At 28.9% G+C, this 14,224-nt stretch overlaps 1 protein-coding gene across 28 annotated transcripts in view; it reads left to right on the top strand.

The window, feature by feature from the left end:
- LOC129910762 (basement membrane-specific heparan sulfate proteoglycan core protein) overlaps positions 1 to 14,224 on the top strand; it is a 180,583-nt gene that overhangs the window by 31,944 nt on the left and 134,415 nt on the right. For all 28 annotated transcript variants that reach the window (XM_055988292.1, XM_055988298.1, XM_055988295.1 and 25 more), the window contains exons 3-6: positions 10,311 to 10,680; positions 10,749 to 10,917; positions 11,010 to 11,176; positions 11,255 to 11,605. In XM_055988292.1, coding sequence (XP_055844267.1) covers positions 10,311 to 10,680; positions 10,749 to 10,917; positions 11,010 to 11,176; positions 11,255 to 11,605 — 1,057 coding nt within the window. The remainder of the gene's footprint in view (positions 1 to 10,310; positions 10,681 to 10,748; positions 10,918 to 11,009; positions 11,177 to 11,254; positions 11,606 to 14,224) is intronic.

Here is a 14,224-nt window from a genome sequence, read left to right as displayed (position 1 = left end):
GTTACTTTAAAAATTATTTTTCTTGCAAAAATAAAAATCGAAAAAATTTACCTTTTTTTATTCCATCACCTTTAAATCCATATCTTTTATATGACAACCTAATAAATTAAATAATAATAAATTTTATATCATCTGAAAGCTTATTATTTCACCTTTTATATGACTTTTCAATCATGTTTCTACCATGCCTACAAAAAAAGTAAGAATTTTTTAAAGCCAACCATCTCGAAATTTAAAACTGAGATTACGGTTCTTCCTACACTGGTGGCTGGTCATCGGCAACAGATCTCGTACCGTTATGTGTGATATATCAAATGAAAGTTAATGTTATAAGCATGCGTATTAAACTTAAATAAAATTTTCATGCACCCTAGATCAAAAAATATAACGTGTTTAGAAAAAGAATATCTTTTTACCGTTATCTCAGGATTTTTAATATTAAATTAAATGGAATTTTGCACAATTACAGTTTATTTAATTACCTATCTACAGTAAAAATTTCATTCATCTATCTATTAAAATAAAAAAGTTATAACTAATTGATTTTTCCTGTCGCTTTTTCGTTTCATCTTGTTTTAAATCACTACGATACTAAAGAAGTTTTCACTTCAAAAATTTTGTAAGGGAGAAATGTCCACTTTTATATAGTATTTTTACTTGCGATATATGTAGGTACCTACTATTTATATCAAGTTATGCATTCGTAATAAAAAAACAAAAACGTAAGAGATAACAATTTTCCATGATATTACGATGATAGAGAATGCCAAAAAAGTGGGTCCGTCTGTCTGTCTGTCTGTATAAGAAGCTACAGCCTAAACGGAAGAACCGATTGACATCAAACTTGGAGATCCTCCGGAGGGGTTTTTGGAATTAATTTTTTTGGACCAAAAATAACGGTACCAGTCGTATAAAAATTTCTCGAAAACGGCTCCAATGATTTTGTTAAAAAAAATAAGATATTAGTTTTCTAGCAAGGTCTATCTTGTGATAAATTTTTTTTTTGGAAACCATTAGGCATTAACGGTACCTGCCAAACTACTTATTCAATTCCAACGAATTTTTTTATACAAAAGCACTTATTTAATTTTAATAGGAATTAAAATAAAATTTTGAAAAAAATTTTGTTTGGATTTTTTAAAAAATTTGCCAAAACGGGACAACAAAGAATTTCAGAAAAGAAACATTTAATATAAGGTTTTAATAATTTTATTTTAAAACTTTTTTTCCAAAAAATTATTTCTAAAAAATTAGTTTTTAAAAAAAGGCCTACCTATCTACCCACCTACATTTCTTAAATACTTATAGAAATTCATAAAAATTTAAGCAACTTGAATTCTAAGAGCAAGTTTGTGCGATCCAGTTGTGCATTTTATTACTTTTATCATTGGGAATGTTTCAATGAGTATTGCATTTGGCTGTATGGGCATACATTTGTATATCGTTTAGGGAATAAAATCAAAATCAAAATCAATTTTTTTTTTAGAACGGATGAATTAATTTCATTGAAACTTTGATCTTATGTGTCGATTAATATTTCCTGTTTTAAAACATAAAATTTTTTTAAATTTTTTTGAGAATTTTTATATATGTACCTAAAGAAAACTATTTTTGAAAAAAAAATTCTAACGATTTAAAAAATAAATTTATAAAAACTTTTTGCTATAGTTATACGTATGTTTAACCCTTAAAAAAATATAATATGAATGTTTAAATAGTTTTAATATTTCAAGCAACATAAGAGCAAGTACGTTTTGTTTTGTTTCAGGTTTGTGTATTATTTAACAAAATAATTAAGTATAATTTTTTTATAACTTGGGTGTTATTTCCATTTTATTAGAAGTGTTCTTCATCCTTCATTAAAAAAAAATGTCTACCTACATAGATACATATTTGTATGAAAAAAACAAATTTCCCAATTATTTATGTACCATTTCTCAATATTGAAAGTATTGATTTTGTAAGGGTTTCTGTTTTTTAAAAATTGAGAAAATAAATTCCATTACATCAAAAAAAAAAACATCGAATTTATTTTGCATGTATAATTCTTATTATTAAATTATTGTGTTAATTAAGCTTTAGAAATAGGAAAAAAAATATATTTTTGTTTGAAAGTTATAGCGAAACAGTTTTCACAAGAAACAGAACAAAAATATGATTAGCACTTACGCAGATCAAATTTGTCTCATATGACTGTCAACGATCTCAAATCACAGTAGTCGAATTATTTTTCTATTATTTTTCATTTTTGGCGGAGAAGATCCTTAATGAGTTTTTAAGTAATAGGAAGCCTGAAATAATTTCGACAAATAAAAAAGAATAAACAAAAATAAGAGTCAAAAAGGTTTTTCAATTGGATTTTTAAGTAATAAACCAAGTGATTTACGGGTCACTGTGGCGTATACGTAACATTTTGTTCTATAAACTTACCTATACACCGTTTTTTCGTTTTTGACAATAGATGTGTTTTTTTTTTTAGTTTTCAAAAATTCGTAATAATTACCCCCTGCACCACCACCAACCAATCCATTTTCCCCGTATTCATATAATTAATTTAAAATTTCCAAACTCTTATATTTAAACTGATTTTTCAAAGAATACATTTTTGAAGTTATGCCGATTTTCTTAAAACGTCATGATATCTCCTGAAATGTGTGTTTGCTTTTAATCTCTTCTTTTAAATTTACTCAACTGCAAGTATAAACATCGTGCACATAGCATCCTATTTAATGGAAGGTTATATACATATCTTCACAATTCCATTGCGAAGTTTAAATACAAATAATGTCTTTGTTGCATAAAAACCAGCCAGGTAAAACACATAGTAGGCGTAAAGACAAACTGAAGAAAGATGTGTTCTTTGTTCTGAAATATTTTATACACTCTTAAGCGGGAGAATCGATGATAAAAGAAATTTAAAAGGCATGCAGATTGATTTGAATTATTCAATCCATACGTAAAGCAGAAAACGGCTGATTTGTTTAAAAGGTTTTAAATATTTAACTAAATGCCATAAGGATTTTACAAAAATAATACCAAAAACAAATACATACGAGTATATGATATGTATAGCAATAAGGTTCAACTAACGGCTTTGAGGTTATTGTTCATAAGCGCTTTTTCTTAAAATAGAACAAAAAAGTCAGGACAATGACATATTCTTAATACCACTCAATGTGTGTATCTATGTAAGAAGTAGGTACCTGTTCCTGTTAATAAACAGATGCATAATATTAACCTCAAACAATTTGCAGAGATGTAGCTTTTGTACTTACATTACAAGAAAACAATATTAGGTATAGTATTTCTGTGTTTATATTTTTTAATGTATGATTTTATGCATGCAAATGGATTATTTTATTTCGTTGACGAACAAAATTCATGCTTAAGTTCAATGGTCTGTGGAAGTAAATATGATATTTTTAATATTCAACTCTTTATTTGTTCGTTGTAAGTGAAAACTCATGTCATTAAATTCAATTAAAACCAGGAAAAGTTCAAGCTAAGATTAATCTACTTAATATTAAAAGATTTTAATGCAAAATTAAAGGAAAATCACAATTAAGCTTCTTAAAAGTTAATCGGCAAAGAAACATCATATTCACAATAAACGAACAAGTCTAGCCAAAAACTTTTATTTTATGTTAATTACTGAGAGGATTAAGTAAATAATAATAAGAAAATTTATAGAAAATGTGGACAATGTGAAATATCGCCATGCGAAAAAGTTCCAATTTAATAATAATAAAAAAAATAACACTAAATAAAAAAAAAAAATTATTGAAAAAATTGCAATTGATTAACTGAACTGAGTTGAATTGATTTTTTTAAAGAAATATTGTTTATTAAAGATTCTCGATCTTATGAACTCCACCCGTTTTTGAAAATATTGAAAATAATAGAATTAGGCTTAAGTTTGTGTCGCTGAAAATGAAAAAAAAAAAAAAAAAAAATGGTTACCAATTTCAAATTGAGGGAAGCCTAATTGGATGACAAAATTACTACACCACGATAGACTCATTGATTATTAGTTTTATTGAAGAATTATGTAATATCTTTCTGGATATTTTTAACAAAAACGTGGACAGAGGATATAAAAATTTAAAAAATAATTTGAGGATTGAAGATCCGCTCGTACATGGAGAAAAAAGACATACCTAATAAAAACAAATAGTATCAATATTAATTTTAGAAGATTTCTGCATGTGAAGGCGGACAAAACTTCTTGTTTACTCGAATGCTTCAATTTAAATTTATATGAATATGCTTTATTTATTTTATAAGAAAATCTTATTATGTGAAGACATTTTAATTTAGGGTAGATTTCCATTTAAGATAATGTGTAATGCACTCAAATACAACGATTTTTCAATTCAACAACCCATCAGACAAAAAAAAAATAACAAGCAAACATTTATGTTTTAAGTCGATGTTCAAATTAATTTAGCATGATTCTTTTTCTTTAAGAATATCTTTTGATATCAATTAGATATGTATTTGCTTGCACATAGAATTGATAAGAATTTTTTTTTTCATTTTTAGTCGAATATTTTTAAAAAGAAAATACTTATTAAAATGATAGAAGTTCACTTTAAAGGTGAAGGCCCAGAAAAAAAACCCAGCACCTATAAAAATTGAACCCATTCATCGTAGGTAACAAATATGATTTTTTTGCAAAAAACCATCCCTGGAACTTACTATGAAAATTTTTTTTCAGGGAAGTCAGATTATATTAGTTTAAGTTCCATGGCATGCAGCATTTAGCATTGATTGTTTTTTTAAATGACAATGTTAGAATGTTTTTGCTCAAAGTGCACATTTTAGACAAAGCACCCACTGGAATAATGTGGATGTGGCCATGTGGGTGATAACTTAAAATCTTTGATAAGATATGAAATTCTTGCAGACCCTAGTGGAGGGATTCTTAAATAAAGTGCATTTACAGTTTTTTTTAGAAAGGATGATACCTATTAAATGAGTTGTTAAATCCAAAAAACAATTAAAATTTTTTTTAAAATGCCCAAGAACAGCATTTCATCGAGTAACGTTATAATTAGAAATTTTACAAATTTCATATTCTGAGAGGCATATGATGAGCTCTCGCCATTGCAGACTCCAAAAATTTCTCGACAAAACGTTCACAGACTCACTGCTTTAAGTTTCGAAGAGTATTTGAGTACTTTCACAGTACTTTTTAGGTTAACTACTTCTATTGTCTCTTTCAGTAATTTTTAGGACTACACCTCTCACCTCCCTTGTTTACCTTCAATCCACCCTGCAATATTCGCTTTAACTACTTACTATGTGCGTTATTTCATACTCACACTATACGCAAATCTTACCCCATCCCAACAATATTCATTTCGAAATCAAGGTTACCAAAGTAAGCAGCTCGACCATTAAAGTAAGGTACATACCTAACTCTTAACATAATCTCTTTAATCAAGACTAAAGTAAAAATAAAGTTATGTCTACCTATAATAGTCCTTTAAACTTACAATAAACATCACAGTTTTTTTCAAGGATGCTAACCGATTAAAGATGTTTTTTGCTATTTTTTTTTTCTGTGAAGCTCTATGAATTATCTTCGCTCATGTGGAAGTGCATTTAATTGATTTTGAAGTCCTTATAGGTTTCGCCTTGAATTCATTGTTATTTCCTTCGATATTAAGGTAAATTTTCTTCATCCTTTATACTAGATAAAAACATTTTCGTTTTTATGTAACAATATCCAAAATATATGAAAAGCTCTCCTTTAAAAAGAAGCAAAAGAAAATTATTGGTTTTATAGATTTAAAATAAAATAAAAATTATTTTACACTAATCTCTACCTACTAAAAGCAATCATAAGAACAGAGATCTAGTTGTCAAAAGGTCATACTTTTCAATTTCCTCATCAAAATAACGTATTAACTTTTATAGGTAGGTATAATACGTTGACTGACATATCGCTGGCTGAAAATTATAGGACTGTATGTCTGCCAGGCTTTCCCATTAAACAAACATCCCTATTATTCTCAGCCGGCGACGATATATTTGAGTTAACCCTGTTGCTCTTGAATGTGGAAGCTATACAGTTATCCTTGCGTTTTTAGGTAACCTTGTTAACTTTAGAACAATGTCACTTCAAAGAACAATGGATGGACATTAAATTATACGTCCTAAACATGGTATATCTTCAAGCTAGCGATTGTATGATTTTTCTTCAAACAAATGTTTTTAGAAAACTTTTCAAAAAGTTTTGAAGCTCAATTTATTTTTTGTTTATCTTCAAAAAGTTTTAATTAAATAAATTAATTTTATTATATTTATTTGAATATTTCAAGTCAAAATATGAACAGAACATATAAGATAATATGTATTCTATAGAAATAAGCTCTAATAGAAGCTCATAGAAATAAAACTAACTTTTCCTAGACACAAACCACTATTATTATAGCGACACGCATCTTTATAAATGCAAGAACTTTTGAAAAAAGCTATTTCATAATGTTTGTCTTATTATTTTGCCATAGTAAATTATGGAATAAAGTTTTCTCAATTTAGTGTAAGCTTAACAAAATTGAATCCACATAATAAATAATAAGTTCTAAAGTATTTAAAGAAAAAAAAAAAAAAAAAAAAAAAAACATTTATTCTTTGGCGTTTGGAAAAAAGGTCTTAAGTCACAAGTTGTAGTTGAATAAAGAGCTTATATGATATATGACATTCATTAGGCCCGTAGTAATTTTGAAAAAAGGACAAAACTCATTTTCAATTCTCTTAACTCCAGATTTTTTTTTTTGATTTTTTTCAACAAGGAAATTAAAACTCTTATAAAAATTTTTAGTATGCAACATTGCATAAAAACGTGTTCACGAAATTTGCAAACAATTGGTTGACCCATTTTTTAGAAATCTAGAATAAAGTGTAGTTAACGGAATGGATAAAATAAATTTCCTTTTCGATTTTTTTTTGATTCAAGAATATATTTTAAATAATATCTTGGAATGCAATATTACTATTAGTACAATTGTGCAAAATTAGAACAAAATCTATCAAGCCGTTAAGGAGATATTTGTGAATAATCCAAAAATCAGACGCAAATTACAAGTTAAAGAATTTTACTTTGATACAGGGCGAGTAAAAAAATTAGAAATTTTTTTTTATTTATGTCCTCGTTAATTTCGAAAAAAAGCAAATAATGACCGGCCTAATGAATATACCTATAAATTTATACGATCATTTGATATATCAAACAATGTGGATCAGGCCTCCTGAGAATACCATAAAAAACGCATCTAAGTAGTAGGTAGGTACCAGAGAACCAAACGAGTCGAGTATTGTTTACAAACATCGAGTACTTACTCGAAAAAAACGATCTCGAACAAACAGAATCAACACAACTCAAATATGTTCGAGCTTTCCTGTTTAGGAGTATGATGACTCGTAAGTAATCCTACATTTCAAACGAGTTCAAACGATCATTTTTCTGTTCGAGTAAAATCGAGTAAAATGATCGTGAACAAAATGTTCATGATCAATGTGATCGAATTTACTCGAACTGGAAAGGAAATGTTCAAAGTGTTCGAGGGTGGTTTTTCTTGTAGCATAAATAAAAAGAGAATCAGTTTGGTACACAAAAGCAAGTCACATTTGTTTTATTAAAATTAATTAATTTGAAAAGATAATGAAATGAAGAAAAACATATTAGAATAAAAATAAATAAAATACAGAAAAAAAAAGAAAAATTTAATAAAACTTAATGTTAGACACAAAAAATTTAATAAATTAAATTAAGTTAAAAATTATGACACTTTTCATTCATATCATTCTGTTGTAACTATTTCACTAATTAGTCTTTAATACTTTTTATATTGTTGCCTATGGTTGTTCCAGTGGGAAGCATGTCTTTCACGTTAACATGTTCTCCGTATTTACCACCGATTTTTATACACTCTTAAACAAATGCCTGCATTCCAGAGCCTTCTACAGTAACCCTTTCATGCAGATTTGTAATTTCCCTAATATACCTACCCGAAAAAATAGTAATTTGTTTTAAAAACAATCATCCCAAATCGCATTATTGCTTATTTTTTAAGGATATGATTCTATTACGCACCTACCTGCACAAATTAACTGGGAATTCCCCACTACCACATTTGTATTGTTCCCTAACGACTAATTAATTTTTTATTTACTCAGTCAATGATAAACCCTTTCTGAAACCACAATTGTAAAATGAAAATAACCTGCTTTAATTTCAGTTGTACCGCAAACAACCAACCATCAAAGGGCGTAGACATTGGAAGTGGTTGTTTTCATTGATCAAACTGTTCATGATTTTTCGATCACGTTCGATCACTTCGACCACTTTCGATCATTTCGAGTAAAACCTAATGTTTATGAACAGCCGATCTGTTTACGAGGATCGAGTATACTCATGAGTTCAAACAATTTGTATGGTTTTGTTTGTGATTATTTTTGTTGATGAGTAAGATGATTTACGAGTATAGAGAGAAAACGATCGAGCACTAACGATCATTTTAAAAAATTGAAATTGTTCGAACAGGTTTGAACATACTCATTTGAATCTCTGGTAGGTACTTAACTTCCGAGGTCGTGGTCGTGTGAATGAAAGTAGTTATTTTAAAAACCAATATATTTTTGCGGTAGATACGAACATTTAAAGTATGTAAAATCATATTGTTTTTAAAATAGAAACCAAGAAGCCATTTTTGTGACCTCTGACCTACTATAACGGGTCTAGGGGATGAAGGAACTTTCAGGACTTTTCACAGATTGTAAACCACCTCAATACCAACTTGTATCCCAAAATTCAGCATTTAAATTTGTTTATCCCTTTGGCTTTGTTGTGGCTATTCTTACTGGATTATATTTAAGAATACACTCTTTTGTAATTTAGTACCGCAATTAACCGTAAATGTTATACAAATATGATGGAATTTTTTTTTTCAAAAGTAAATTTAGCTCCGATTTAAAAAATATTTAAAAAGTTACTTGTACATTTTTTATGTACATAGTATGTATATTATATCTTTTATGTATATTATATTATTCCCCAGCGAAGTACATAGGATTTTTTTGATTTATTAATTTTTAAAGAAATTGCATTAGTTAGAATTCGGTGAAAAAAGGGCCATGAAATCGTAAGACATTTATATTTCAAAAAAATTACTCGTGAATAGTGTTGTTAGTCTTCAAAAAAATTTCAGCCCGATCAGTTGCCTGAAATACGCCGACATTTTATCATTAAAAAAATTTCACATTAGCCTATTCTGTTACCTATCGATATATTAAGTTTTCTCCTTTGTTTTATACGCTGATGAAAATGACACTCGATTTCGTGCTAACAAAGTGTTATTACCCCTTAAAAACCTCGAGCACATTATAGGTCTGTTTGGGTTCTTTTTGCACAAAAATATGAAACCTGTCAAATTTTAAGGAGTGGGGATGAAATTCTCTCAGAGAAAGAAAAATTGTGTAAAAGTACCCAAACGCTTTTGGCACAAAATTTTCTGCTACTTTTTCTACAACAACAAAAATGTAAACAACAACACCAATTGAAAAAAAAATAAAGAAAGGAAAAATATCAAAATATTTTGTTTTGTTTTACAAACACTTTTTTTTATTCATTTTTTCATAAATCATTTATAAAATAAAGCACTTCTTAACCATTAAAACACAAAAAATAAAAATAAAAACACAAAACATAGCCACATCGCCATGTTTGCACCTTGTTTTGTTCATTAAAAAATAATGTAAACACAAATTAAAAAAAAAAGAAATGAATAATATTAAAAACAAAAACACTTTGTTTTATTTTTGAAACACTTTTTTTTATTATTTTGTTCATAAAATATTAATTTGTTTTGATCACTAAAACGAAATAAATAAAAAAAAAAAACAAGAAAAAAATCCACGCCACCATGTTTGTAGTTTGTTTTCTTTATGTTGTGCGACAAGAACAAATAAAGAAAAACAGAGAAAGCACTACCTTTTGACAGATTTCAGATTTTTGTTCGATGAAATTTTTTGGGCAGAAATTCGCAAGAAGGGGAAATTTTTTTCTCTCTCGCGGCCATTTTTTTTGTGAAAAAATGTACAATTTCAGAGTACCCAAACAGGAATTGGGTTAAAAAAGTTGAAAAAAGTTGAAATATTTCTGTTTTAGGCAGTACCCAAACAGACCTTATGTTTAAGATCATTTTCGTCAATTTGAACCGTACATATCAAAACTTTAATTTCTTTAAATATTTTTTATATGAAAAAAATAATTATATTTTTTTATATTTATTTTGTTATTTTAGCAACTGAATTCGAATGCGGATATAATTTTCGATGAAATCAATGAAGATGCAGAATTGTTAGAACAACGACTAACACGAAGTAACAGCCGGCAAGAAGAAAATGTCAACAACGGTGATCTCTTGGATCGAACAAATTTACTGGAAGATCAATTACTTGTAATTGATGATGCTGAAGATAGGGACCTAATCACTAGGTCAAAACGCTCCATAAAAAAACATGCCCACCAAAAAAGAGATAACAAAAAACAAGACCGAGCCTTACTTACATCACGCTCAAAACGTCAAGAGGACTACGACGAAAATGAGGGCGACTTCTCTGGAGACAATAACTATGATACAGATACTGACTCAGCCAATGATATTTCATATTGTAAGTATATTAATTTTATATAAAATGCAGTTTTTAAAATTATTTTTTATTTAATTTTGTTCGTTTAGATCAAGTATTGTTCATCGCAAATGAAATGTGGTCAGACAATTTGCGCAAAAAGGACAGCGCCGAATTCATGGAACTTCATAGAAATCTAGAAGTTGGCTTTAGGGATTTGTTTAATTCTATGGCCAGTGACGAGGAGAGTGAAATTAAATCAAGTCTAGTTTACGTTGCGTAAGTTGTATCATTTGATTGAATCCATTGTCAATCAAAATAGAAGTAAAATTATATCAAGCCATTCTAAAGCAACACTTCTTATTCTTTAGGCGTACAAATGATCCCTTCAAAGTTCATGTGACAATGCAGTTTGAAATCACCGGCAACAAAGGTGAAGATTTCAACAACATCATCCAAAATCAAATCCAACACTACTCGAAGATCGGTGACATTGGCGCTGAATTCGATGACAATTACGTATACCGTCACATCAATGGTAAGTTTTATTTTAAACTAAATTTTGGTAATTTGTTTTTGTTAAAACCCATACCGTGGTAATGATAATACTTAACAGATATTGAAAATCCTCCAACATTGAATGATCATGTATACACAGTTAAGGTGTCTGAAACTACTCCGGGTTCAGATGACGATAACTCAGTCAATGAAACAGTTGACCCAGAGGAAAACAATGAAAACCAACCTGAATATTCTGGACCAGATACTTCTCCAGAATATCCTGTTTATTCTTATCCCGCACCAATAACGCCTTCGAGTGAGGCGAATGCGTCTGATAACGATTGCAAATCAAATCCCAATGGCGAATATAGGTGCAACGATGGTGTAGTAATTAACTGTGAACAGGTGTGCGATCGTACTGTTGATTGTGAGGATTCAGCAGATGAACTTGATTGTCCAGATCAAGGTATTTTTTTTTTTGTTTCAAAAGACATAACTGCAATGCGCTCTTGTATACTGGTTTTGGGATTGTGCTTGCTTGTCTTTTCTACTTTCCATTAAAAATATTATTAACTTTTATTTTAATCTCGAAATAATTTCATTGCTTTGCTAAATACTAACTTTAGCTCATAAGATATTTTAACTCAAGGGCATTTCTATTAAACATTTTCTATTTTCATTACAAAAAAAAAAAAAAAAAAACTAACGACATATTCATAGATGTTGAGTTTTCATCGATTTCTATTTTGTTTCGAATGAAAGTTTTAATATAACAAATTAAAAAAAAAACTAGTCCTTTTTTTTGTGGGCTAAGTTTTCCACAAGCCAATATTTACGAATATCTTTGATAAATTTGTTGCATTTTACGGTTCAACAGATCAGCATTCCTATCTTGTACGGCGTCGGTCAACATTTTTGAAATTCATTTTTTTAGGTGTGTCAGTAAAAAGCAACATTTCTTTTTCCTAAGAATTGTGTTTCACTTTTTTAAAAAGTTGATATGTGTGATGTATGTAAAGTGTGATCTGTGCAACAGTCCCCCGAAATATATAATGTTTTTTTTTTATTTCATAAATTTTATAATAGAGGTTAGGATTAAAATTCTTTTTTCAAAATTCTGTTTACAAAACTCTGTTAAACAAAATTCTGCTTTAAAATTTTTTTCTTTCAAAATTTTTCTCTTTATAATTCTGTTTTACAAATTATGCAAACAAAATTCTGGAAACAAACAACAGTTTAATTACATTACTATGGTATATTCTTTGTAAATAAGCCCATATGCTTTGAAAAAAAAAAAAACAGATTAGAATAATATTTTGTTCAAATATGTACTTTTTGGAACACACACAGAAAAGCAAAAGGCAAAAAACAGAATTTACGTCTAGTGCCGAATTTTCACGAGTCGAGTTTTGCCGCACGATATGTCGCACGGCTTAAGTCTACTAGGATTTTTCTATGGGGATTGTCACTTTAGTCACCTGCGACTTACGTTCACACGAGTCGAAAAGCTTCGCAGCCACGGTTGCCGGAGTGGGTAGGATCCTACCAAACTGGGTAGGTTTTTTCACCTTGGGTAGGTTGGTAGGTTTAAAGTCAATTTGGTAGGTTTTTCCAAGTTCTTTCTCTAAAATAATTTTATTTTTAATAATTGACAAACAAAAATTGTAATTATGTCAAATCTACCCAAAATATTTGTGCCAAACAAATGTGCCCATCTAAACCGAGAGTAATAATATTAACTAATGTATGTAAACGCAGTATCCTCATCAGTGGTACCACTTTACTTCAATTGAAGTAGATCTACTTCTTTTTTTTTCAAAAAAAAATTAAAATCTACTTCCTGCTTCGCACCATCACAAAAATATCGAAATCTACTTTATTTTAAAATGTCTGTTCCAATCACCCCTGTTTACCCTATTAAATGACGGAATTTTTAAAAATCCTTCATTTGGATTGAGCTTTAGGTTATTATCTTTCAAATAAGCTATAGAAGATTTTTGTATCTAAAATAGTTTATTTTTAATTTTGAATTGAAATTTTTGCCGCACTGGCGAAAGTGCGAGAGTGCAATGTTAGAAAATGGCGTCACGTTTTGTGGTGGCTACCATGGTTCATCGATTTATAAGACGTTATCACGTCAAAAAACGAACTGTGAATTAGTATTAATATTAATCAATAAAATGTATGTTTTTATTTTTTTAAATAAAATATCAGTAGGAAATTGCTGTTGTTTTTTTTAACAAGAATTTATTATCTTAAAATCGAAAATTTTCGATGGGTAGGTTTTTCTTTGAATTGGTAGGTTTTTTTGGAAACTTTGGTAGGAAATTTTTTATGCGAGTGGCAACCGTGTTCGCAGCACGACTTACGTTCACACGAGTCGAAAAGCTTCGCAGCACGGCTCTGTCTCTGTGAATGTCTTGCGTTATCACAAAGACGTAGATTCCACTTGAGAGAGAATTCTACTACAATTATTGTAGTGAATTGGCAAATATAGGCATAGGCAATCTCGTTTGCTTCATTTGGAGCTAAAAATGCTCCAACGAAGAAAAAAATAATTCTAAAAGATGTTTTCATGGCTTGAAAAGTTAAATAGCAAATTAGTTTGACGCAATAACTAATAATTTTGACGCCAAAAGAAATAATTTCCAGAATTCAGTTAAAGGACTTGAAAAGGTTTTGGGAAAGTTTTTTTTTGTCAACATGATAGCAGATTGTTTTGAATTAAAGAATTAATTTAGCAAAATTAAATTTATTTGTGTGAAAAACGAGTAAAAAGTGCATTATCGATTATAATTAATATTATTTATTCATTAAAGTTAAGTGAAATTTGGTGTCTTCCCCATGCGATCGGTAAAATACTTAAGTAAATTTTGAAATTTGACAATAGCATCATATCCAAACTAATTTAGTCAATTTCCTCAAATTTCCGTTCAGAACATGACGTTGCCTAAATATCTAGTCCCTAATATTTCCTGAACGTGCCCATTGGCCTTAATATTTATGTAGATTCACATTATTTTATTGTTATGAGTCAATGATATTTCCAGCTGATAAATCATCGAATGTATTTGGTTACTAAAAT

This window comes from Episyrphus balteatus, chromosome 2 (genome assembly GCF_945859705.1).
Source record: "Episyrphus balteatus chromosome 2, idEpiBalt1.1, whole genome shotgun sequence".
Classification (NCBI taxonomy): Eukaryota; Metazoa; Arthropoda; class Insecta; order Diptera; family Syrphidae; genus Episyrphus; species Episyrphus balteatus.
This window is presented reverse-complemented; position numbering and strand designations above follow the sequence as displayed.